Below are 27,697 nucleotides of genomic sequence, written 5' to 3' on the forward strand. Positions count from 1 at the left end.
CATGCAGCGTTATGTGGTGGTGCAGTCTCCCTCGGCAACCTGACTCTCACGAACTGTTTTGTTTCCCGACTGCGATCCGGGGGATACCGTATGCTGTGCACTGTGTGAGTGTGAACATTAAACTAGATACCATATGCTGTACACCGTGTGAACATTAAACATGTTTGCTGTGAACTTTTCCTGTGGTCACTGGCTGTCACACTGAACCAACCCTGCTGCACTACAGTTACAAACAGAGTGATCTGTTTCAAGTGTTTACTTCTGTTAATGATTATGGCTTACAGCCAATGAAAACCCAAAAGTCATTATCTCAGTAAATTAGAATAATATTGCTCTGTGGTCCAAGGTGTTGTTTGGAAATCAAAGTCTCAGAGTCTGGAGAAAGAGTGGAGAGGCCACAATCCAAGTACGGCGCTTGGCTTAGTCTTAGCAGTCCCAAAGGGAATGAAGCAGCGCTGTGTATGTGTGGCCAAAGCTTCATTCTGGCATTCTTAGGAGGGTTGGGCCCCTACAGATCTGCTGGTTATCACATTTTTAGGAATAGCTTGTTTATGGAGCTGGTTATATCACAGAGTGCCAAGAGGAAAATAAATAAATAAATAAAGGAGCCTGAACATGGAATAAAAAAAACTTTCATTAACAAATGGATTTAGTTACTTTCCCTTCTAGGTATTCTGGGGGTCTGTACATGGGGAGACGATAACGTATGCTATAGGTAGAGCTGATATTTGTTCTACAGAGGTATTCCTGTAATTACAAGTTATCGCCTAGCTACAGGATAACTATTTAATCGGCATGGCTACTGCCAATCAATGTAGTAGGGGTCCAGTGTACCCTATTTCAATGGAGCAGCAGTTGTCCATCAAGGTCTACAAGAAAAATAAAGAAAGCCAGGCGTTGAATTCAGCTACGTCAGTCCTACTGATCTACAGTCATCACCTATCTTGTGGGGAGGCAATACCTTAATATACCCAAAATACCCCTTTAATGCATTGGTTATAGGTATTATCAGTGGTGCATAATTATTTTTAATGATGTAAATAATTAGGGACATCAGTAATACATTCTGGCCCAGCATCGCAGGAAGAGTCCTCCGTCAAGTAGATTTTTAAATGCACTTAAAACCAATATTCCTAAAATAAAGCAAAAGTCTATAAATTTATATCCAGTAACTGTATACAGTCTTATACAGGGAGCCACAACCATCATACAAATTCATGGTCTGGGGATACAGATGAGACTTGCTGCACAGTCTTTAGACAGAGCAAGCCAATAAATGTAAGCCTGTCATCACTCAGTGCAGCCACCAGGTGACAGTGTTTGACCACTGTACTGTATGCAGGCGGGATATTGCAATGTGCCAGTGGGGGGCTGCGGGTCAGGGGTAGAACTCTAGAATCCCTGGTTGCACAGGCAGGTCAGTGCTGGGAGATATGGTCCCTTATGATGGATGACATCCATTGGTCTCGAGAAAGGTTGGTGGGAGTTTCAATCAGTCACATAAAAGAGAGGGTCCAGTATCTTTGAAGGGTCTTCACTGTGACTTCTTTTTAGGACTCCGACTTTTCCACATCACATACGTCACAAAGACACCTGATAGAATGGGTGGGGAATAGATGAACAGAATTATTGGTGATATTAGAGCAGCAATTCTATTTGCTACAACTGAGTTAACAGGCATGTTCAGAATTTAAAGGGTTAATCCAAAAATCGCACTTAACCCTCCCTCTCCACCATTTATCCAAGAACGGGACCGCTGGAGAAAGGCGAATACAGCGCCCTGCTATTTCCGGCAGTCCCATAGACAATAAATAAGGTGAAGGTGGAGCATGTGCAGCTTTGCTCCATCCGGGGCTCTATGAATGTGGGATACAGCTGCCACTAATAGGACTCACATCTAGCTTGAAGAAAGGGCCCTGACAGCACCACAGCCAATGAGAAAGTGGTGGAAGTTCCCGTGCAGATGGCAGCTCTCTCCATCCATAGGTTTGTGAATTCCAACCACCTCTCTGCTCGCAGCTGTGAATGAAGGGGCCCCAATTCTGAAGATCGGCAAGACCTCCAGTGATGGAAGCCCTTTTACCATACACTTATGGAATATCCTGTGGCTATACCAAAAAAAGTATGGGATGGGAATACCCCTTTTACCCCAGTAGTTGTCAGGCCATGCTGGGAGTTGTAGTTTCACAACAGCTCTAGAGCACAGGCTGCTGACTTCTGCTCTGGAAGCAGCCACTAGCTCATCTCTGTTACATCGTGTCTTACAGCTGCTATTTGACCACGTACGCATGGTGACCCAGGTCCGATCACTTTTGCATCAGAGGTGAGCAAGGCCGGTGCTCTCACGACTCACGCGTGCAAGAGTGCACCTGACCCGCCAGTGCAGGCAGGCTGGGACATATCCGCAGACATGACGTCACTGGCCCCGATGTCCTCTGATGTGGACGTGAGCAGAGGAGGACCCCTCTAAAGGGGCTAAATAGGAGTTGTAAGAAATGATTTAACACACGAGCTAGTGCACCAGTCCTCGGCTCGGTCTTTGTCGTGGGGCTGCAGAGGCCTAAAAGGTGCACCACATCTACACAACGAGTCTGGCACCAGCAGCTTGTGTCTGTCTGGCTCCTGGGGTCAGGGCAGCCCCGGCTGCTGTACATGACTTACCCATGAGGAGGAGCAGGATGAGCCCAGCCAACAGCGGCAGCAGCACTGCATATTCACGTGGGAGGAAGAAGGAATGGATCACATGATCGCTGTCAATAAATGGCTGCAAACAAAGGAAAACGGGAGGCGGCATTAATACCAACATTATCCTGATGGCAGACATCCCACCGAACGTGCTCTACACAGGACATGCTGAGAGTTGTGGAACACAACAATCATCATCCAACGCATATTGGGTGTCCAGATAGCAGACAGAGGATTGGGCATGTTGGATTTCGACATGCCCGATCACTTGATCAGCTTATTCCCCTCTACCCGCTCAAAACACAGATGTATAAAGAAGAGCAGAGTTTTAATACTTTGCCCACTCGTCCATACCCGGAGCAGCACATATTCTGGGACACACGGCACAGCCCGTCCTCAGAGGCATTTCTCAATGGAGGATAAAAATGCACCAGGGAAACATGTTGAACAGACATGTAGTTTTGTAGGTTGGCAGAAAGAAACAACACAATGCCCATTCATCATCAATGGGCACCTTAGTCTGCCAGCAAAGTGCAGGAAGGATGTGAGAATGATGGCACAGCCTGTAAATGGAGGAAATGAAGAACTCTGCTTTCTGGCTGTGAATGAATATAAATCGCATCTTCCACATGATTTCCAAAGATAAAAGCCTGTAAAAACCCCATGCTGCTTAACCCCTTCCACTTAATATTTTATGTTTTTGAGTTTTTATTCCCATTCATCCAAAAACCTTTATTAGTTTTCCAGGGACATAGCCATAGGCCCCCATTCATTTTACCATATAATGAACTGAAAAACAGGCAAAAATTACAAGGCGTGTAAAATGGTGAAAAAAAATATTAGTTGCCCCTTTGAGCCACAATACCAGGGTTTAGAGGAACATCACCGATCTCCTATGAAGCTCACCGTGAGGCCGTCATCATGACGCAATTAACTCTGAGCCGAATACTGGAGGCCGGTAAGGGGGATGAATATTTACAGGAAGTTTATAAGATGACGCAGACGTCACAATGAAGCCTTTCTGGGGCTGATGCAGAGTTCTGTGTGCTGGGACTTGTAATGCACAAGCATCTAGGTATCCAATGGCTGCCTGAACTTGAGTATTCAACCTCAACCCATCAGGGCTTGCTGAGACTTGTAGTATGTGTCATTGCAGGTAGTCACTGGTGCTTATACCAAAGCAAGCTGGGAGTTGTAGTTTGCACTGCCTGAGCACGCTCACTAAGGTATGCTGGGACTAGTAGTACTACACGGCCCACAGCCTCCAGGGCTTCTTCTGTTTTGCACTTAGCTCCTAAGCCATTACCTACCAAGCAGATGACCCACACTGTGTAATACAGGAACAGCAGAGAGCTAAACGCCACCAGCCCAGCCCCGGCCAACCGGTCAATGCCTGTCGCCTGCAACAAAACACACACAATGACCGAGCACCGGAGAATAAGGCACGTACTGTATTCCATCACACCGATCTATGATCTCCAACTCACCATGCTGCGACGTCACTCAATCCCCACACTTCCGGATTACTGCCGCAAGCAGCCAATCAAAAAAAGAAGCGTTGGGCGCAAAGCATCTCGGGAATCGTAGTCTTGTCATCCGCTCTTCTCTGGCGCCAAGGTTTGGAGCGAACCAAAATATAAAGAGACGGGGGGTGGGGAGAGAATGGTCCGGGCTAGAGTTGAGCGACTTTTGATTTTTTAGGGTCGCGTTTCGTTTCGTGAAACCCGACTTTTCCAAAAGTCGGGTCGAGCAAGATCGTCCGATTATAGGGAAAAGTCGGGGTCGTCCCGAAACACGAAACCCAATGTAAGTCAATGGGGAATAAAAGTCGGCAGTGAGAGGAGGACAGGAAACACACCAACAGTGCCCATTTGAATGCCAAAAGCATCAATTCTACTTTCTTAAGCTTGTCAACCTTAATTAACTTCATAATACAAGTTACGCACTGAAAAATGGGGGTTATTTGGCTAAATTTGTGGGGGGGAGGGCTGGCTGCAGGTTTTCATGTGCCCTGGGCGAAAGAGCGCCCCTTTAACACATACCACAACTCATCATGCTCCGATACGGCAGATAAATAGCGGTATAGTACAATGAAAAATACCTCACTTTTTACATCTCATGACGAGGCCCATCTATTTCTCCATACAGAATCATTGGTCCCATATAATGTTTGAAACAGTATATGATGAGCTCCACATAATGCTACAGTATATGTTGGTCCCCATGGATGAAGCTCCACTGTCTTATGGGCCCAAATAATGCTCCAAACATAATGGGCCCCATTTCTAATGCTCTAGTGTATAATGGGCCCTGTAAATGCTGCTCCAGTGTCTGATGTCCACCTTTGGAATATTCCAGTGTATGGTGGGCCCCATCTATCATTCTCCAGAGTATAGTGCTCCCCAAAAATTGCTGTCCCAACATAGAAAACAATCAAATAAGTCTCCTCGCTAGGGAATCCCTGTACTTGTCTGGACAGGTGCTGTAGCTTGCTTAACAGCTCGCCAGCCGTTCTCACGCCCAGTATGGATTGCACGTGATTGCACAAAGGTTAGAAAGGGTACCGTATCCCTGGATAACATGTATGGATAGCGTACACATTCAAAATATATGTCTATACAGCATGAGGCAGGCTCAGACGGTGTTAGGCCCAGTATGGATTGCACGTCATTGCACAAAGGTTAGAAAGGGTACCGTATCCCCGGATAACATGTATGGATAGCGTACACATTCAAAATATATGTCTATATAGCATGAGGCAGGCTCAGACGGTGTTAGGCCCAGTATGGATTGCACGTCATTGCACAAAGGTTAGAAGGGGTACCGTATCCCCGGATAACATGTATGGATAGCGTACACATTCAAAATATATGTCTATACAGCATGAGGCAGGCTCAGACGGTGTTAGGCCCAGTATGGATTGCACGTCATTGCACAAAGTTTAGAAGGGGTAACGTATCCCCGGATAACATGTATGGATAGCGTACACATTCAAAATATATGTCTATACATCAGGAGGCAGGCTCAGACGGTGTCAGGCACAGTATGGATTTGACGGCCCAGATTACACAGCGGAGGAGCAGGGAGAGGTAAAGATTGCAAATGCTGGGGCCCTGGCCAAGCAAGGGGGGCCCACTCGTGGGCGTCGGTACTGGCACTGGGCCCCTCATAGTACAGCGGTGTGTCTGACGGCGGGTGTGCACCACCACCGTCAGAGACACTTGATTGCACTATGAGGGACCCTGTGCCAGTGCCCGCGCCCAAGAGTCGGCCTACCCACCTGTCCAGGGCAACGGCACTCGCACTGTGTCGTGCGCTAGGTGGTGACCCCGGCCATGGGGGGGGAGGCAGCACAGTTACGGAGTTTTAGAAAGTGGCATATGTTGATGTTGGACATTCAACTGATGCAAAAGGCGAAATAGGTGAAGTACCAGGAAGAGGTGGACCAAAGCAAGCCATTTTTCTGTCACCCTATGTGTCATCAGGGGAAGGTGGGACAAAATCCTTGGAAACCCATGCGTGGTTCATTTTAATGAAGGTTAGATCATCCACATTTTGGGTTGACAGACGGGTCCTTTTTTCTGTCAGGATTGATCCAGCTGCACTGAAGACTCTTTCCGATAGCACACTTGCAGCTGGGCAAGCGAGCTCCTGTAAGGCATATTGGGCCAATTCAGGCCAGGTGTCCAGTTTAGCGGCCCAATAGTCAAAGGGGAATGACCTGTGTGGGAGAACATCGATATGGGAGGAAAAGTAGTTTGTAACCATAGTTGACAACTGCTGTCTCCTGTCACTTTCCATCGATGCAGTATTACCAGTTGTGTGAGAGGTATTTGAAAAATCAGTCCACAACATTGTCATGAAACCCCTGTCTCCAACGCCACTTCTGCTGTGTGCACCACGAACACCTCTGCCAAGCTGCCCCCGGCCCGTACGGCTCGTGTGAGAACCATCACCGCTGCTGTGTGCTGGGAATGCCTCAAGCAACCGATTTACCAGAGTTGCTTGTTTATTAGCCAATATTAGGTCAAGGTTCTCCTGTGGCATGATGTTTTGTAATTTGCCTTTATAGCGTGGATCCAGGATGCTGGCCAACCAGTAGTCGTCATCGTTCATCATTTTGGCAATGAGGGGGTCGCTTTTTAGGATCCGCAAGGCATAATCTGACGTGGGCCAATGTTCCCGGTGTCAATGATGCACTGCGAGTGCTGGGTGGAGGAGCACTTTCTGGCAAATCCACATCCCTCCAGTCACGCACAAACCCTGTACCAGACCTTGCCACGCCAACATTTTCACTTGCCCCACGAGATGCATCCTCCTCCCCTAAGTAATCATCCCCATCATCCTCCTCCTCCTCCTCTTCTTCCTCCACCTCGTCCAGGAGAGGTCCCTGAGCAGACAATGGCTGAATGTCATCAAGGATTCCCTCCTCCTCTTCCTCCTCATCAACATTGGCTGCAGACGCCTGCTCCTTAAGGTGCGTCAAAGTTTGCATGAGCAGACGCATAAGTGGGATGCTCATGCTTAGGATGGCGTCGTCTGCGCTTACCAGCCGTGTGCATTCCTCAAAACACTGAAGGACTTTACAAAGGTCTTTCAGCTTCGACCACTGCACGCCTGTCAACTCCATGTCTGCTCTCAAAGTGCCTGGCCGTGTATCCTCCCACAAATGCATTATGGCCTGCCTCTGCTCGCACAGCCGCTCCACCATGTGCAGGGTGGAGTTCCACCTTGTTGCAATGTCGATAATGAGGCGGTGGTTGGGAAGGTGGAGCAATCGCTGCAGCTTCTGCATACGAACGGAGTGTACAGGCGACCGGCGGATGTGCGCGCACAGTCTTCGCACCTTCTGGAGCAGGGCTGTTAACTCCGGATAATTTTTGAGGAAGCACTGCACCACCAGGTTCAAGGTGTGAGCCAAGCAAGGTATGTGGCTGAGTTTTGAAAGGGCTATGGCTGCCACAAAATTACGGCCGTTATCACTAACTACCTTGCCTGCCTCAAGATGTACACTGCCCAGCCATGACTCAGTTTGTCGCTTCAAGTACTCGGCCAGCACCTCGGCGGTGTGTCTGTCGCCCAAACACATCATCTGCAACACAGCCTGCTGACGCTTTCCACTAGCTGCTCGATAGGGGGACACATCGTGTGCAACAGTGGCAGCTGCAGATGGAGTGCTCGTACGACTGCGCTCTGTGGACGAGCTGTTGCTTCTGGAGGAGGAGGAGGAGGGTCGAACGCCTACAGCCAACTGTTTCCTAGACCGTGGGCTAGGCAGCACTGTCCCACCACCGCTGTCCCCTGTGGACCCTGCATCCACCACATTAACCCAGTGCGCAGTGATGGACACGTAACGGCCCTGACCATGCCGACTGGACCATGCATCAGTTGTGAGGTGCACCTTTCCGCTCACTGAATGCTTGAGTGCATGGACAATGCGGTCTTTCACATGATGGTGGAGGGCTGGGATGGCTTTGCGAGAGAAGAAGTGGCGACTGGGTAGGTCATAGCGTGGTACTGCATAGGCCATGAGTTCGCGGAAAGCTGTGCTTTCCACCAACCGAAAGGGCATCATCTCAAACGAGATTAGTTTGGCAATGTGGGCGTTCAAACCCAGTGTACGCGGATGAGAGACTGAGTACTTTCTTGACCTACTCATAGTGTCTGGGAGGGTGAGCTGGACTTGAGAGCTGCATATGGTGGAAGTAGCGGTGGACAGGGCGGACTGAGAGAGGGTTGATGATGGTGATGGAGTTGGTGTTCTTTCTGATGGCCTAGAATCAGTCTTTCGTTGATATAACAGTGGGATTCCCTGACTGCTGTGGCCTTGCAACGACACCTCAACATTTGCTGCTGTGCTAACCGGTGTGCTTACAGTGGGGGAAACAATGTAGCGTTGCTGACTACCTTCGTTGTGATCAGTTGCACATGTGGCACTTGAGGTTTGGTGTTGTGTCCACGCTTGCAAGTGCATGCTGGTTAAATGTCTAAGCATGCAACTGGTATTCAAATTTTTCAGATTTTTCCCTCGGCTAAAGGTCTTTGCGCACTTCTTACAGATAACCTTGGCCTGATCATGAGGATTTTGTTCAAAAAAGTGCCACACTGCACTCTTCCTACTTTGGCAGACATTTTGCGGCCTAGCACGCTGTGATCTTTTGACCCTCTGGACAAGCTGTCCAGCAACTCTTTTGATGTTTGGAACCTGTCTTTGGAGTGCTCCGGGCCTGCCAGATAACAGCTGTTGCGATGTCGATGTCTGCTGTGGATGCTCCTCATCTGAGCTATTGGAAGCAGCACCCTCTTCCCCCAATGGATGCCAATCTGGGTCAACAACTGGGTCATCCATCACCTCCTCTTCTATGTCATGTGCACCTTTCTCTGTGTCACCGTGTATGGTGGTATAGTGTGCGGGAAGGGGCACCTGAGTCTCATCAGGGTCAAAATCTGGCTCTGTACACTGCGAGGACAATGTAGTGCTCTGAGTGAATGTACCAGCAGAATCATCCATCAGCGGCTGTGCATCAGTGCACTCCATGTCAGATTCATCTTGGCCTGGGTAATTCACCATTTGACTTGATAATCCAGGCATGGTATGTGAAAACAGCTCCATGGAGTAATCAGTAGTATGGCCTGCGTCATCCTTCAATCTTGGTTGGGGTGAAGGACACAAGGAAAGGTGTGGTTCATGAACATGAGCCTCCAATGACGACTCAGTGCTTTTACTTTTTACAACTGAAGAAGAGGAGGCGATAGAGCTGGAGGCTGAGTCAGCAATGTAAGACAAAACTTTTTCCTGATGCTCTGCCTTTAAAAGCGGTTTGCCAACTCCTAGAAAACTAAGCGTTCGAGGCCTTATGTAGACAGACGATGACGCAGGGTCAGCACCTCCTGCATTTGGTCCTATTTTGCTCTTGCCACTACCATCAGATCAACCACCAACACCATCATTACCAGCTGCCAACCCCCGCCCAATTCCACGGCCTCTTCCACCAGCCTTCCTCATTTTTGGTAGAAATGTAGACAAAATCCAACAAACTATATAGTAATGTAAAACAAGGTACAAGGTGTCTATAGGACAGGGGAGTTTTAGAATTTCTGCACACACTTGTGGACAGTGGACACTTGTGGATTGTGTGCGGCCCACTGATATCTGAGCGCTATGTGACACGCTCGATGGCACAGCTGCCTGTGACCAAAGTGACGAGAGGATAATGGAGATTTTGAATCTCTGCGTACACTTGTGGACACTTGTGGATTGTGTGCGGCCCACTGATATCTGAGCGCTATGTGACACGCTCGATGGCACAGCTGCCTGTGACCAAAGTGACGAGAGGATAATGGAGATTTTGAATCTCTGCGTACACTTTTGGACACTGGACACTTGTGGATTGTGTGCGGCCCACTGATATCTGAGCACTATGTGACACGCTCAATGGCACAGCTGCCTGTGACCAAAGTGACGAGAGGATAATGGAGATTTTGAATCTCTGCGTACACTTTTGGACACTGGACACTTGTGGATTGTGTGCGGCCCACTGATATCTGAGCGCTATGTGACACGCTCGATGGCACAGCTGCCTGTGACCAAAGTGACGAGAGGATAATGGAGATTTTGAATCTCTGCGTACACTTGTGGACAGTGGACACTTGTGGATTGTGTGCGGCCCACTGATATCTGAGCGCTATGTGACACGCTCGATGGCACAGCTGCCTGTGACCAAAGTGACGAGAGGATAATGGAGATTTTGAATCTCTGCGTACACTTGTGGACAGTGGACACTTGTGGATTGTGTGCGGCCCACTGATATCTGAGCGCTATGTGACACGCTCGATGGCACAGCTGCCTGTGACCAAAGTGACGAGAGGATAATGGAGATTTTGAATCTCTGCGTACACTTTTGGACACTGGACACTTGTGGATTGTGTGCGGCCCACTGATATCTGAGCGCTATGTGACACGCTCAATGGCACAGCTGCCTGTGACCAAAGTGACGAGAGGATAATGGAGATTTTGAATCTCTGCGTACACTTTTGGACACTGGACACTTGTGGATTGTGTGCGGCCCACTGATATCTGAGCGCTATGTGACACGCTCGATGGCACAGCTGCCTGTGACCAAAGTGACGAGAGGATAATGGAGATTTTAAATCTCTGCGTACACTTGTGGACAGTGGACACTTGTGGATTGTGTGCGGCCCACTGATATCTGAGCGCTATGTGACACGCTCGATGGCACAGCTGCCTGTGACCAAAGTGACGAGAGGATAATGGAGATTTTGAATCTCTGCGTACACTTGTGGACAGTGGACACTTGTGGATTGTGTGCGGCCCACTGATATCTGAGCGCTATGTGATACGCTCGATGGCACAGCTGCCTGTGACCAAAGTGACGAGAGGATAATGGAGATTTTGAATCTCTGCGTACACTTTTGGACACTGGACGCTTGTGGATTGTGTGCGGCCCACTGATATCTGAGCGCTATGTGACACGCTCGATGGCACAGCTGCCTGTGACCAAAGTGACGAGAGGATAATGGAGATTTTGAATCTCTGCGGACACTTGTGGACAGTGGACACTTGTGGATTGTGTGCGGCCCACTGATATCTGAGCGCTATGTGACACGCTCGATGGCACAACTGCCTGTGACCAAAGTGACGAGAGGATAATGGAGATTTTGAATCTCTGCGTACACTTGTGGACAGTGGACACTTGTGGATTGTGTGCGGCCCACTGATATCTGAGCGCTATGTGACACGCTCGATGGCACAGCTGCCTGTGACCAAAGTGACGAGAGGATAATGGAGATTTTGAATCTCTGCGTACACTTTTGGACACTGGACACTTGTGGATTGTGTGCGGCCCACTGATATCTGAGCGCTATGTGACACGCTCGATGGCACAGCTGCCTGTGACCAAAGTGACGAGAGGATAATGGAGATTTTGAATCTCTGCGTACACTTTTGGACACTGGACACTTGTGGATTGTGTGCGGCCCACTGATATCTGAGCGCTATGTGACACGCTCGATGGCACAGCTGCCTGTGACCAAAGTGACGAGAGGATAATGGAGATTTTGAATCTCTGCGTACACTTTTGGACACTGGACACTTGTGGATTGTGTGCGGCCCACTGATATCTGAGCGCTATGTGACACGCTCGATGGCACAGCTGCCTGTGACCAAAGTGACGAGAGGATAATGGAGATTTTGAATCTCTGCGTACACTTTTGGACAGTGGACACTTGTGGATTGTGTGCGGCCCACTGATATCTGAGCGCTATGTGACACGCTCGATGGCACAGCTGCCTGTGACCAAAGTGACGAGAGGATAAGGGAGATTGGATTGCTTTTAAAAAAGCAGTTTGCGGAGCAGTGGGTAAACAGCAATGCCAGCGTGTCAGGAAGCCTTAGAAGGCAGCCCAACAACCAACACCACTGATACACCACAATATAGCCTCCCCTTGCACTGCACACACAGTGACTTGTGTGTTGTGCAGGCCAAATCGCTAGCAGCAGAAGCAGTTTTTTTGTCTTCTTCCCTGCCTAACGCTCTCCCTACAGAATCAGCAGCAACCTCTCCCTATACTAAGATCGGCAGAAGTAAGATGGCGGTCGGCGTGCACGCCCTTTTATACCCCCTGTGACGCCCACCAAAGCAAGCCAATCACTTGCATGCCCTTCTGAAAGATGGTGGTGACCCGTGCCTATGTCATCACGTTGCCCACAGTGTCCGTGGATCCTGATTGGCTGAAAAAGAGCGCAAAACAAACTTTTGAAACGCGACTTTGGCGCGTAACTCGCCGACCTCGTGGCCGACCTCATCCTAGGGTCGGGTTTCGTTTCATGAAACCTGACTTTGCCAAAAGTCGGCGACTTTTGAATTTTTTCGACCCGTTTCGCTCAACTCTAGTCCGGGCTCATTCAATTGTAAACACCGGGATGTACCACAGTTAGTTTTTAATTAATTTTATTTTGTATCTTATATTAACAATAATTTCTGACATTTTAAAATTGGTTGTTATAGATTCATTATAGATGAATTGGAATGCAGACCCCCTGCTCATAATTTACACAACTCCCCAAAATTCTTTATTGGAGACTTTTAAGTTAATGTTCACACACTGAGGGTTTTTTGTGGCCGTCAAAAATACAAAAATTCACGCAAAAATCACCTCAGGAAATGTGACTTCTATGAGGCATTATTTCTTTTTTTTTTCCTATTAGTGTCCTGAAGTGTTTCGTTAGCATTTTTTTCCCATAAATGAATAAATTGCTATTGTTTTATGAGGCGAAAATGCTTACAACCCCCCCCCCCCCCAAAAAAAAAAAAAAATGGCGAAACTGCTTTTATTCTTTTTTTTTTTTTCACTTCCATGTTAAAGTGAATGGTGTCATTCAAAACTACAACTCATTCCGCATAAAAAAAAAATAAAGAAAAAAGATATTATAAGGCTATGGGGATAGAGAAATAAAAGATGTGGCTCTTAAATAAAGGGTAGGGGAAAAAAATTCAAGCACCAAAATTGTGTGAGGAAAGGGTTAACTGATTGAATAATTGCAGTTTCAGGTTTCCTAAAGGGCTGAAAAAAAATCAAAGAAAAAAATGTTTTAAACTGTAAAATAAAAAAAGTATAAAAATTCAACTCACCCCCTTTTTATCCCCCATTAAAAAGAAAAAACTCAAAACATATTTGGTATCACCGTGTCCGTAAAAGTCCAATCTATCAAAATATGAAGATAATGAACCCGATCAGTAAACGTCGTAAAAAAAAAAATCAAAATTGCATTTTTAATTATCACTTAATCTCAGTAAAAAATGCAATAAAAAGTGTATGTACCCCAAATAAAAACATTGGCTCACCATGCAAAAAACAAGCTCTCCCTCAGCCCCATCAATTGAAAAATTACAATGTCATAGATTACGGGACAAAATGGCGATGAGAACAAAAAAAAATAAGAAAAATTGCTATTTTTTACTCATTTAAATAGAAAAAAAAAATCAGTGCTAAGTTGTTATCACGGTAATCGTACAGACCCAGAGGATTAGGTCTTCAACTCATTTTTACTGCACAAATAAATCCTTAAATAAAAATAAAATAAATATGCCAAACTGCGCCCCCCCCCAAAAAAAAATGGTGTAATTGCTTTTTTATTATTATTTCATCACATTTTAATTTTTTTCAGTACTTTACGGTATATGTTAAAATGAAATTACAACTTGTCTGCATTACAAAAAATGAGCCCTTGTACTGCTATGTTGAAAAAAAAAAAAATCTGGTCATTAAAAGGTTAAAAACAATCAAAAACCTTAACATAAGACCTGTAAATGTCATTTACAATATATAATGAATAAGAAAAATCTTTCAAGCATTTTTTACAGCTGTTCCTCAAAGTGACCCTGCTCCAAAGGACACCTTAACCCCTTCATGACCCAGCCTATTTTGACCTTAATGACCAGGCCATTTTTTGCATTTCTGACCAGTGTCCCTTTATGAGGTAATAACTCAGGAACGCTTCAACGCATCCTAGCGATTCTGAGATTGTTTTTTCGTGACATATTGGGTTTCATGTTAGTGGTAAATTGAGGTCGATAATTTTTGCGTTTATTTGTGAAAAGAATGGAAATTTGGCGAAAATTTTGAAAATTTCACAATTTTCAAATTTTGAATTTTTATTCTGTTAAACCAGAGAGTTATGTGACACAAAATAGTTAATAAATAACATTTCCCACATGTCTACTTTATAACAGCACAATTTCGGAAACAAAATTTTTTTTTGTTAGGAAGTTATAAGGGTTAAAAGTTGACCAGCGATTTCTCATTTTTACAACAAAATTTACAATACCATTTTTTTTAGGGACCACCTCACATTTGAAGTCACTTTGAGGTGTCTATATAGCAGAAAATATCCAAAAGTGACACCATTCTAAAAACTGCAACCCTCAAGCTACTCAAAACTACATTCAAGAAGATTATTAACCCTTCAGGTACTTCACAGGGACTAAAGCAACATGGTAGGAAAAAATGGACATTTTAATTTTTCCAACAAAAATTTTCTTTTAGCATAATTTTTTTCATTTTCACATGGGTAATAGGATAAAATGGATCCTAACATTTGTTGTGCAATTTCTTCTGAGTACACCGATACCTCATATGTGGTCATAAACCACTGTTTGGGCACACAGCAAGGCTCAGAAGGGAAGGAGCGCCATTTGACTTTGTGAATGGAAAATATGCTGGAATATTTAGCGTTGCCATGCGCGTTTGGAGAGTCCCTGTGTTCCTAAACATTGGAGCTCCCCCACAAGTGACCCCATTTTGGAAACTAGACCCTCCAGGGAACTTATCTAGATGCATAGTGAGTACTTTGAACCCCCAGGTGCTTCACAAATTTATCCTTAACAAAAAAAAGTACTTTTGTTTCACAAAAATTTTCTTTTAGACTCAGTTTTTTCATTTTCACATGGGCAACAGGGTAAAATGGATCATAAAATTTGTTGGGCAATTTCTCCTGAGTACACCGATACCTCATATGTGGTCATAAACCACTGTTTGGACGCACGGCAGGGGCCGGAAGGGAAGGAGCGCCATTTGACTTTTTGAATGGAAAATTAGCTCCTATCGTTAGCGGACACCATGTCGCGTTTGGAGAGCCCCTGTGTGCCTAAACATTGGAGCTCCCCCACAAGTGACCCCATTTTGGAAACTAGACCCCTGAAGGAACTTATCTAGATGTGTGGTGAGCACTTTGAACCCCGAAGTGCTTCACAGAAGATTATAATGCAGAGCAGAGAAAATAAAAAAATATTTTTTTTCCTCAAAAATGATTTTTTAGCCCACTATTTTTTATTTTCACAATGGTAACAGGAGAAATTGGACTCCTAAAGTTGTTGTCCAGTTTGTCCTGAGTATGCTGGTACCCCATATGTGGGGGTAAACCACTGTTTGGGCGTACGGCAGGGCTCAGAAGGGAAGGAGCTCCATTTGACTTTTTGAATGAAAAATTAGCTCCAATCGTTAGCGGACACCATGTCGCGTTTGGAGAGCCCCTGTGTGCCTAAACTTTGGAGCTCCCCCACAAATGCCCCCATTTTGGAAACTAGACCCCCCATGGAACTTATCTAGATGCATAGTGAGCACTTTGAACCCTCAGGTGCTTCACAGAAGTTTATAACGCAGAGCCGTGATAATAAAAATATTTTTTTTCCTCAAAAAATGATTTTTTAGCCCGCTAATTTTTATTTTCACAATGGTAACAGGAGAAATTGGACTCCTACAGTTGTTGTCCAGTTTCTCCTGAGTATGCTGGTACCCCATATGTGGGGGGGACCACTGTTTGGGCACACGTCGGGGCTCGGAAGGGAAGTAGTGACGTTTTGAAATGTCGACTTGATGGAATGGTCTGCGGGCGTCATGTTACGTTTGCAGAGCCCCTGATGCGCCTAAACAGTGGAAACCCCCCTCAAGTGACCCCATTTTGGAAACTAGACCCGCCAAGGAACTAATCTAGATGTGTGGTGAGCAATTTGAACCCCCAAGTACTTCACAGAAGTTTATAACGCAAAGGCATGAAAATCTAAAATATTTTTTTCCTCAAAAAATGATTTTTTAGCCCACAATTTTTACTTTCACAAGGGTAACAGGAGATATTGGACCCCAAAAGTTGTTGTCCAGTTTGTCCTGAGTACGCTGGTACCCCATATGTGGGGGGGAACCACTGTTTGGGCACACGTCGGGGCTCGGAAGGGAAGTAGTGACGTTTTAAAATGCCGACTTCATGGAATGGTCTGCAGGCGTCATGTTACGTTTGCAGAGCCCCTGATGCGCCTAAACAGTGGAAACCCCCCACAAGTGACCCTATTTTGGAAACTAGACCACCCAAGGAACTAATCTAGATGTGTGGTGAGCAATTTGAACCCCCACGTTCTTCACAGAAGTTTATAAAGCAATGGCATGAAAATAAAAAATATTTTTTTTTCCTCAAAAAATGATTTTTTAGCCCACAATTTTTTATTTTCATAAGGGTAACAGTAGAGATTGGACCCCAAAAGTTGTTGTCCAGTTTGTCCTGAGTACGCTGGTACCTCATATGTGGGGGGAACCACTGTTTGAGCACACGTCGGGGCTCGGAAGTGAAGTAGTAACGTTTTAAAATGCCGACTTCATGGAATGGTCTGCAGGCGTCATGTTACGTTTGCAGAGCCTCTGATGTGCCTAAACAGTAGAAACCCCCCACAAGTGACCCCATTTTGGAAACTAGACCCCCCCAAGGAACTTATCTAGATGTCTGGTGAGCACTTCAAACCCCCAAGTGCTTCACAGAAGTTTATAACGCAGAGCCATGAAAATAAAAAATCTTTTTTTTTCCACAAAAATAAATATTTTAGTCCCCAATTTTTTATTTTCCCAAGGGTAACAGGAGAAATTAGACCCCTAAAGTTGTTGTGCAATTTTTCCTGAGTAGGCTGATACCCCATATGTGGGGGTAAACCACTGTTTGGGCACACGTCGGGGCTCGGAATGGAGGGAGCACTGTTAGACTTTTTAAATGCAAAATTGGCTGGAATAAATGGTGGCGCCATGTCGCGTTTGGAGACCCCCTGATGTGCCTAAACAGTGGAAACCCCTCAATTCTAACTCCAACCCTAACCTCAACACACCCCTAACCCTAATCCCAACTCTAACCCTAACTACAAGCCTAACCCTAATCCCAACCCCAACCCACCTCTAACCCTAATCTTAACCCTAATTCCAACCCTAACCCTAATGTCATGATCCAGTGTTGGATCTGGCGGTATTAAAAGCACAAAGTGAACTTTTTTTACTTTGGTTAAGTTCAAAGGTGTTTTGACTGTCCCCGGTGGTGGTTAGTGGTATTGCACCTTAGGTTAGGTTGCACTTAATTATGGTTCAGGTGTGACACTCTATAAATGGGTCTCAGGGTGTTCACTCACTGCTGGTGATATTCATTCATTTATTTCTTGCTGAGTTGTTGGAGAGCCTGGTGGAAGGATGGAGCTGGAGAGGAGTCCTGCGCAGTCAGCCAGAGAGAACGAGTGGCAGCTAATGGTGTCTGCAGGAAGGACTGGCATGGCTTGGTGGAGTCGCAGTTTATGGTGTCGGCGGGAAGTGCGGGCATGGCTTAGAGGAGTGGCGACTAGGAAGAGGGTTGCATTCAGCATGCTCGACTTGGTTGCTGAGAACTGGACTCGAGCATGCTTGGATTCTTGGCAGAGGCTGGACTCATCTTGGGACTCTGTGTACTGGACTGCTGCAAGTGGTGATGGACTCTGCTCCCAGGCTGCACGATGGTGATGGATCCAGTTATGGTGATGGATCAGGGTGGAGAAGAAGATGCACCCAGGTGGTGGGCTCTGTTGCTAGGAGCGCACGCAACAGAGAAAAGCTAAGTGGTGTTCCCCCTGTATTGTCTCTTTCCTCATGTGTGTTATTAGTGCAGTGGTGGGATTAGTCTCCGCACCGACCCATTCCCTAGTGAGGGTTTAGGGTCAGGGCGAGCAAGGGGTTAAGGTTCGCGTACGGAGCCTGTATAGGGAATGTTAGGAGTGCAGGGACACTGGCTCAGGGGAGCTTAGGAGGTCTCCATGTCCCCATTCCCTATCGCAGGGCCCACCATTGTTAAAGTTACCCAGGTTCCCCCCTTATTATTTAAATTCGCCAGGTGGAGGCGGCGTATCCACCTGCACGTTCTATTATTTAAATTCGCCCCACTGGAGGCGGTGTATCCAGGGTCACGTGTGTTATGGGTTCGCCTTGCGGCATCATCTGCGACCTGACACACGTGATCATGACATTATCACCAGCCATACAGTTTTTTTTCTTTCTGGTGAGCTTTGGCCATGTGGAGACCTATTTGTAATTGCTGCCGGGCCTCACTGAGGTGCAGTGGGGAGCGGCATGGTGTGTTAGAGCCGCTGCAGCAGCAGTTTTCAGGGTCTGGGGCCTCTGCTCAGATAACCAAAAAAAAAAAAAAAATGGCGGCGGCGGTCTGGCAAAAGCCCCTAGAGTCGCTGCTGGGGAGCGGGACTTGCTCATGCACGGGGAGGTACCCAGGCAGGTGGGAGGAATGGTGCCCCACGGAGCTGCCTGGTATTCCCCGAGGTGAAGGGGTACATCCCTGTGGTGAGCAGACTAGGTGTATAGTCGCTGCTGGGGAGCGGGACTTGCTCTTATAGGGGACGCACCCAGGCAGGTGGGAGGAATGGTGCCCCACGGAGCTGCCTGGTATTCTCCGAGGTGAAGGGGTACGTCCCTGTAGGGAGCAGATTGGTGTATAGTCCGCGGGGCTCATGCCAAATCTTCGATGCCGCCCCTCCTGGTCGTGTGGAGGCGACCAGTGAGTGTATATATTTTCCTCCATATTCCTGCGGCTATGGTACTAAAACCCCCTAGATTCGCTGCTGGGGAGCAGGACTGGTTCATGCAGGCGGGCGCACCCAGGCAGGTGGGAGGAATGGTGCCCCACGGAGCTGCCTGGTATTCCCCGAGGTGAAGGGGTACGCCTCTGTGGTGAGCTGACTGGTGTGAAAGTCTGCGGGGTTTTACGCCAAATCTTCATACCATCAAAGAATCCGCCCTCCTGGTCTTGTGGAGGCGACCAGCGAGAGTATATTTCCTCCATTTCCCGGTCCCCTTCTCCTCCTGGTGTGTGCAGCAGGTGTGCTGCGGGGGGAGTAGGGACAAATCTCTACCCTCGCCATTAACCAACCCTGGAGGCGCAGTCCTCATGGGGAAAGGGTTGGAGGGTGGTGTCCCTTGGTGAATAGTGGGGGTGTGAGTGTGGTGACTCAGGGGGACGCCTCTGTCAAGTCCAGAGTGAGTTCACTAAGTTATGACAAATGTATGTGTGCAATAAACGTTCAGGTCCTGACCTGTGTGTGAACGAGCATGTATGGGTGCCCACTAAAAAACATCTTGTGAAAATGTATTGTGGAGTCTGATCAGCTCTGAGCAAACATATACATACATAAACTCGTTCCCCAGGTCGGCGCTGTGGAGATGATTGGTGCCTCCAAAAGGAACACATATTGCCAATATCAGCGGTGTTTGTCATAAACCTGAAGTGTCAGGTAAATGTGGGGTGAACTCGGGGTCTGGGCGTCCCCGCTGTAGGTGTTTTCCTAATGAGGGGTGGTCTTGAGGGTCCAGAAGCCCCTCATTAAGGAGGGGGTACTGTCATGATCCAGTGTTGGATCTGGCGGTATTAAAAGCACAAAGTGAACTTTTTTTACTTTGGTTAAGTTCAAAGGTGTTTTGACTGTCCCCGGTGGTGGTTAGTGGTATTGCACCTTAGGTTAGGTTGCACTTAATTATGGTTCAGGTGTGACACTCTATAAATGGGTCTCAGGGTGTTCACTCACTGCTGGTGATATTCATTCATTTATTTCTTGCTGAGTTGTTGGAGAGCCTGGTGGAAGGATGGAGCTGGAGAGGAGTCCTGCGCAGTCAGCCAGAGAGAACGAGTGGCAGCTAATGGTGTCTGCAGGAAGGACTGGCATGGCTTGGTGGAGTCGCAGTTTATGGTGTCGGCGGGAAGTGCGGGCATGGCTTAGAGGAGTGGCGACTAGGAAGAGGGTTGCACTCAGCATGCTCGACTTGGTTGCTGAGAACTGGACTCGAGCATGCTTGGATTCTTGGCAGAGGCTGGACTCATCTTGGGACTCTGTGTACTGGACTGCTGCAAGTGGTGATGGACTCTGCTCCCAGGCTGCACGATGGTGATGGATCCAGTTATGGTGATGGATCAGGGTGGAGGAGAAGATGCACCCAGGTGGTGGGCTCTGTTGCTAGGAGCGCACGCAACAGAGAAAAGCTAAGTGGTGTTCCCCCTGTATTGTCTCTTTCCTCATGTGTGTTATTAGTGCAGTGGTGGGATTAGTCTCCGCACAGACCCATTCCCTAGTGAGGGTTTAGGGTCAGGGCGAGCAAGGGGTTAAGGTTCGCGTGCGGCGACAGGTGCGGAGCCTGTATAGGGAATGTTAGGAGTGCAGGGACACTGGCTCAGGGGAGCTTAGGAGGTCTCCATGTCCCCATTCCCTATCGCAGGGCCCACCATTGTTAAAGTTACCCAGGTTCCCCCCTTATTATTTAAATTCGCCAGGTGGAGGCGGCGTATCCACCTGCACGTTCTATTATTTAAATTCGCCCCACTGGAGGCGGTGTATCCAGGGTCACGTGTGTTATGGGTTCGCCTTGCGGCACCATCTGCGACCTGACACACGTGATCATGACACCTAATCACAACCCTAATTCCAGCCCTAACCCTGATTCCAGCCCTAACCCTGATTCCAGCCCTAACCCTGATTCCAGCCCTAACCCTCATTCCAACCCTAACCCTAATGGAAAAATAAAAATATTTTCTTTATTTTATTATATGTCCCTACCTATGGGGGTGATAAAGGGGGGGGGGTTATTTACTTCTTTTTATTTTGATCACTGTGAGAGTTTATCACAGTGATCAAAATAAATGAATGAACCTGCAGCCGGCGCACTGCGCATGCGCCCGCCATTTTCCAAGATGGCGGCGCCCATGACGCAGGACACCAGGACGGCCAGAGGGACAGGAGGTACCGGGGCCGTGGGGGGGGGGGTAATCAGAAGGCTGGGGTGAGCGGAGGGAAGGGGGAGGGGACCTGATGATGACTGCGGCGTCTGAACGCTGCCGTCAGTCGGTGGCGGCAGCCGATCGGCGCCATCAGTCGGTGGGTGAGGGGTCTGATTGCTGTCTCCAGCCATGGCCGATGCTATTGCAGCATCGGCCATGGACCGATTGTAATATTTCACCAAATTTAATTGGTGAAATATTACAATCGTACTGCGCATGTGCCCGCCATTTTCAAAGATGGCGGCGCCAATGCAGGAGGGACGGCGGGGCACCGGGAGCCGGAGTGGGATGTGACAGGTATCGGGGAGGATGCGGGGGGGATCGGACTGTGGGGGGGATCGGAGGGAAGGGGAGGGGGGGCAGATCGTGACAGCAGCGGCCCATCGCTGCTGTCAGTCCGTGGCGGGGGCCGATCGCCCCCACCAGCCGGTGTGGGGGGGTTAAATTAGTGTCTCCAGCCGTGTCCGATGCTACTGCAGGAGCGCTATTTATAGCATGATGCCTACGGGGGCGTCATGGGTCGTTTGGGCACGACTTTTCATGACGCCTACGTAGGCGTCATGGGTCGGGAAGGGGTTAAAACAACAAAAAAACGTGCATTAGGCACTTCATAGAGATACAATCAGGGCTATCACTAGGAATTTCAGGGCCCCATACTGGCAAAATTTTTGGGGCCTCCTTGAGAGTCCGCCAAGGCTACACCCCAGGCCGGCCTCCATCCTTTGAAGCGTCCACAGTACCTTCGCCCTCTCTTGCAAAAACTTCTTCACCATGTCCTCACCAATCACACATTTACATCACCACATACGTAGCCAGCAGCTTTTGTTTTGGCCAAAAGATATTTTAATCCATCATCATGACAAAGTAGACTCTTCTGGCCAGGCCCTACCTTACTGTAACCTACTAAACATTTGTTAAAATATCCAATACAATTTCGGTTTATTTTGATCTATTTTTCAATTTTTAAAATGACAAATAATATCACAGACAAGGAACAAATACCGCACCATGACCAGATCAGTTATTACCACAACTTAGTGATGAATACTATAATACTGATCATTAGTAAAAAACACTACTAATATCACCATAAGTGCCATCATACACAGGAGATCTGTATTTAGTATACAGTGTCAGTGTACAGGCAATATACAGTGATCACCAGTGACATTATACACAGGAGCTCTGTATATAGTATAGTGTCAGGTAACACACTGACTCACCAGTGTCATGAGTCAGGCTCTCCATACATGTGCTGTGACTGTAACACAGCCACGACACATGCATCTGCGGTGCAGATCAGCTGATCAGCCGGCGCGATTCAGGAAGCCGGGTTCCCTCTGCTGCTTATTCGGTAAGCGCTATAGCTTGCCAAATAAGAGAGAACCTGAACAAAATTGCTCAACTCTAGTCTCTAGTTGAATTCTCTCATCTTTGCTTTTCATCTTCACCCAGCGCACACCATCATTTCTTCCAGCCAGGGCTCGTTTCTGAAGAAAATAACACACAGAGCACATTCCGCAATTTTTCCTCAACCTCTATACTGTGCAAGATGAAGAAAAAAGCGACCGTGTTGCTCTGCACAGTAACAGGACCTCTTCTCCCCCACACTGAAAACAATATCTTCAAAAAATAATATCCTTTAATTAGCCCCTACAGTAATAATATCCCACATTCTGGACCCCACGTGTCCTCCAATTTTGGACCTAACGTGTCCTCTCATTCTTCCTCATGTCTCTCCATACTTCCCCCATGTCTCTCCATATTGCCCCCTTAGTCATCCATAATAGTATAATATACCCATAGTGGTATAATGCAGCCCCATTGCAGTATAATGCATCCCCATTGCGGTATAATGCACCCCCATTGCAGTATAATGCACCCCCATTATTCCGTCCTTACTATTGAACCTGGATTCATATAGCTTATATGGGTAGCTAAACCGCTATACCGGGGGTCCAATAAGAAGACTGTAGGTTGAATCTGTGCTTTATTGAATGTGATGGTATATAGATGCGGTGAAACTAGAAGCAAGACACACAATACAATCAATCAGTATGGGTACATAAAAAAACATATATACATTATACAGATTAGCTGTGCTAATAGCTAACCAGGGGAGAGCGAACTAAGCGGGGTGATCTAGGACAGGAATTAGATGAAGGAAGAGTGATTACGTACCGACGATGCTGACACAAGGGGAGGTAGAGAAATGAGATGTCCACATGAAGCAGGCTTGACAGAAAATGGCAGACTGGACAGAAAAAGGGGGCTGTATTAGACCATGATGCCTTGTAAACTTACCCAGGATACATTGGGAATTGGAGGGAAAGAAAATACAGGAAGCACAATGCATAATATCATGCGGTTATAACTTTTGGCCACTAGATGGAGCCCAAAACACTAAACATTAAACTATGGAAATCTGAACATCCTGTACATACAGCAATCATTGTATGTCATCAAATAGGCAGTTCAAGAGTCATTAGTTATGTCGGAGACAGAACACTCCCCGTCTGGCATTGAACGGATGCCACCATTCCTATCCTCTGAAGACAACAATAGGACCAGCTCAGTCACTGGTCTGGAGAATGTCTTAGGTCCATCTCCTTTGGCCATCCTGAGTTCGACTTTGCGGACATTGCCATCTTTACTCAGAAATGTAGTAGTCACTAGTCCAAGTGGCCACTGGTTCCGATGGGCCTGGCAGTCTTTAACAAGGACGAGGTCACCAATCCTCAGATTAGGCCTGGTAGATTGCCACTTCGTCCATGGCTGCAGGGTAGACAAATACTGTTTGCGCCACCTGTCCCAGAATGTATTGGCGATACTTTGTACCTGCCTCCATTGGTGATTGTAGAGGTCCTTAGCATCGAATCCTCCCGGAGGGGCACTGGATAGTCCTGTTTTCTGGGTGAGGAGAGTAGCTGGAGTCTTTGTATGAAGTGTCCTCTCACAAGTTCAAAGGTGTCTGGACAACGTTCCTCAGTGTACAATAGTTTTGGTCCTGAGAGCCATGTTGTGCTCTCTAGTCGACTTGCGTCAACTGCTCTAGTTGCATGATCTGCATGGTTTTGGTCCGTGGGGATGTAATGCCACTGTTTTGGATGAACTGATCTAATTCGTAGCACTTTGTTGTTGACATAAACGTAGAATCGCCTGGCTTCATTGTGGATATATCCCAGGACTACTTTGCTGTTTGAGTAGAACTTGGCTTGTGTTTGGTCGATATCCATCTCGGATGCGATGAACTCTGCTAACTCGACGGCTAAGACTACAGCACAAAGTTCTAACCTTGGTATGGTGTGATCTGGTTGTGGAGCAAGTTTGGCTTTCCCCATAACGAATCCAATGTGGCTCTGACATTTGGAGTCCATAGTTTTGAGATAGGCAACAGCAGCAATTGCTTTGACAGAAGCATCTGCAAATACATACAGTCTTTGGCTCTGTATCTCTGTAGACGGCACAGAGTTCTTCCATACTTCCCACTAGGTTCTCTTATCAGGTGGCAGAGATGCATCCCAGTCAGAAGTCTCCTTGGCTAAGTCTCTTAGTATGGCTTTGCCTTGTATAGTAACAGGAGCTGCAAAACCTGAGGGATCGTACCGGCTGTTGATGGTAGACAGGACACCTCTGCGTGTGAAAGGCTTTTCTTCCTGGCTGACCTGAAAGGTGAAAGTGTCTGACTGTAGATTCCAGAGAAGCCCGAGGCTGCATTGCATTGGTGTGGGGTCTGACCCCAGGTCCAGGTCTCTGAGACCATTACACAAGTCTTGTGAAGGGAATGCTTTCATGAGTTCTTGGCTGTTTGAGGCTATTTTGTGAAGCCTGAGGTTGGAGCAAGCAAGCATCTCTTGGGCTCTCCTGAGAAGACTGATAGCAGTTTCATTTGAAGGCATGGCTTTCAGATAGTCAACAACATAAAAGTCTTTTTCTATGAATTGTCTGACATCTGATCCATATTCTGTTTCTCCTTCTTGAGCTGACCTTTTGAGTCCATAGATTGCGACTGCAGGAGAAGGGCTATTGTCGAAGATGTGCACTCTCATGCGGTACTCTGCAACCTCTTTGGTAGCATCATTGTCTCTGTACCAGAAGAATCTTAGGAAGTTCCTGTCTCTCTCTCTCTCACAAGGAAACAATGGAACATTTGCTGGATGTCAGGCATGAAGGCGATGGAATCCTTACGGAAGCACATAAGTACTCCCAGCAGTTTGTTATTGAGGTCTGATCCTGTCAGTAGAACATCATTCAGGGAGACATCATCAAACTTAGCGCTGGAGTCGAACACCACTCTAATCTGACCAGGTTTCTTAGGGTGGTATACTCCAAACATGGGTAGGAACCAGCATTCTTCAGAGTCTTTGAGAGTGGGTGCTAGTGCTGCATGGCAGTTGTCAAATATCTTTGACATGAAGGAGATGATGATCTCTCATCTCTGGCTTCATTTGCAGATTATGTTTGAGAGAGGAGAAACGGTTTAATGCCTGATCTCTGTTGTTTGGTAGACGTGGTCTGTGGGTTCTGAAGGGAAGACGTGCGACCTAGCTGTTGGTCTCATCTTTTACAATTCCCTTGTCCATTACCTCTAGGAAAAACTTATCCTCTACTGACATTACTACTTTGTTGTTTTGCTTAGTTTTCTGGAAGACTGTGCGCCCCAACTGATCCTCATAGCTTCCTGACACCATACTGCTGTCATGAGTAAAGTCTATTAAATGATTGGGTAGTTGGATGCTGCTTGGTAGTTCCTTGACATGGAACTCGTTGTTGCAAGGATGAAACAGAGATAGGCGTCCTTTCTCCAATGTATTTGATAGCATACTTGTCACAGAAGATGGGGCGTGCATGTGTCCCAAGCATATGTTTCCTATTATGACCCATCCTAGGTCTAGCCTTTGCGCATAGGGGGCATTGTGGAGTCCATTGATATGACTTCTCACTTTATGAACCTGCAGGATATCTCTTCCCAACAGCAGTATTATCTGTGCCTGGGGGGCGAGTTCCGGTATGAGGTGTGCTATGCATTTCAAGTGAGCATGATGGATTGCCACATCTGGTGTAGGGATTTCAGACCTGTTGTCTGGGATCTGATTACACTCGATGATTGTAGGTAGTGGCAGGCAGAATTTTCCGTCTAAGGACTCAATTTGGTAGTCAGTAGCTTTCCTGCCCTCTCTTGTCACAGTACCTGCACATGTCTTTAATGAGTAAGGAGTGCTTGGTCCTTTAATGTGGAACAGGTCAAAGAATGTTGATCTAGCCAGGGATCAATTACTTTGATCATCCAAGATAGCATACAATCTCACAGCTTTGTCTCTATGGCCCTTTGGGTACACTCTGACAAGGCATATTTTTTAACAAGACCTACTGTCTATTGTGTCTTTACAGACTTCAGTACATTGTGAAGTGATCTCTGGCATAGCTGCATCAGTGCTCTTTTCCTCCCTGCCATGCTCACTGTCAGCTGGCGTGTTTTGTGCACTCCATGTTGCTGGGCCAGGGTGTAGGGCAGTGTTGTGAGCTGTGGTACCACATTCTGTGCATTTTACTCTGACCTTACAATCCGTGGCGAGATGAGTGGTGGATGAGCAGCACTTGTAGCAGATACCGTTCTCTTTCAGGAAGCTTCTGCGATCTGGCATAGATTTTCCTCTGAAGGCTCTGCATTTCAGGAGAGGATGAGGCTTCTGATGGAGCGGGCACTGCTTGTCAGGTTCTTGAACCTTTGTCTCTGATTGAGAGCGGCCAGCAGACCTGTATTTGGAACTTGGAGAAGAAACATTAGTATTGTGCACTGCCACAGATGTTCTGCGTGGGTTTGCAGCTGGTGGTGGTGCGGCATATGACATTGCAAAGTCAAAGCTGGGATCATTTCTGATTGTCGCTTGTTCGTGTATAAAGTCTACAAAACGGAGAAGGGAGGGAATGAAACACTGTGTTTGTATTTGTACGTGGAACCATGTGTGAGCCACTTCTCCTGAAGATTGTAGGGCAACTTTTGGACTATAGGGATAACACCTTTGGCTGTGTCAAGGTATGCAAGTCCTGGTAGGTCACCTTCACATTTGGCAACTAGGACCTCTCGTAGCAGGTCACCTAGCTCTCTTAGTTTTGGGAGACCTTTGTTAAATATTTTAGGAAAGTCATCAATTCTTTTGAACAAGGCTCTCTCTATGACCTCTGCAGAGCCGTAACACTCATCTACCCTCTTCCAGATCTCTTTAAGGCCAATCTGAGGGTGATTTATGTTAATGTCTCTGATCCTTACTGCGTGTTTGACTGACTCTTCTCCTAGGTATTTGACTAAGAGTTCTATCTCTTCCCTGTATTGTAGCCCCAAGTCTCTAGTAACATTTTGGAAGGAAGCTTTCCAAGCTCTGT

At 47.0% G+C, this 27,697-nt stretch overlaps 1 protein-coding gene across 2 annotated transcripts; it reads right to left on the minus strand.

Annotated features, from left to right (window-relative positions):
• Window positions 1-616: 616 nt before the first annotated feature.
• Window positions 617-4,322, minus strand: DPM2 (dolichyl-phosphate mannosyltransferase subunit 2, regulatory). Of its 2 annotated transcripts, XM_073590977.1 has the most exons (4): window positions 4,173-4,322; window positions 3,996-4,085; window positions 2,662-2,764; window positions 617-1,593 (listed from the first exon to the last, which is right to left on the minus strand). In XM_073590977.1, exons 1-4 carry the CDS (start codon window positions 4,173-4,175, stop codon window positions 1,535-1,537), a joined length of 255 nt encoding a protein of 84 aa, XP_073447078.1. In that variant the 5' UTR covers window positions 4,176-4,322; the 3' UTR covers window positions 617-1,534. The 2 variants fall into 2 exon arrangements, with proteins under 2 accessions (XP_073447078.1, XP_073447077.1); XM_073590976.1 differs by lacking the exon at window positions 4,173-4,322 and having other exon boundaries at window positions 3,996-4,145.
• Window positions 4,323-27,697: the final 23,375 nt, after the last annotated feature.

Source organism: Dendrobates tinctorius, unplaced genomic scaffold (genome assembly GCF_039654945.1).
Source record: "Dendrobates tinctorius isolate UK_male_01 unplaced genomic scaffold, ASM3965494v1 ptg000120l, whole genome shotgun sequence".
Lineage (NCBI taxonomy): Eukaryota > Metazoa > Chordata > Amphibia > Anura > Dendrobatidae > Dendrobates > Dendrobates tinctorius.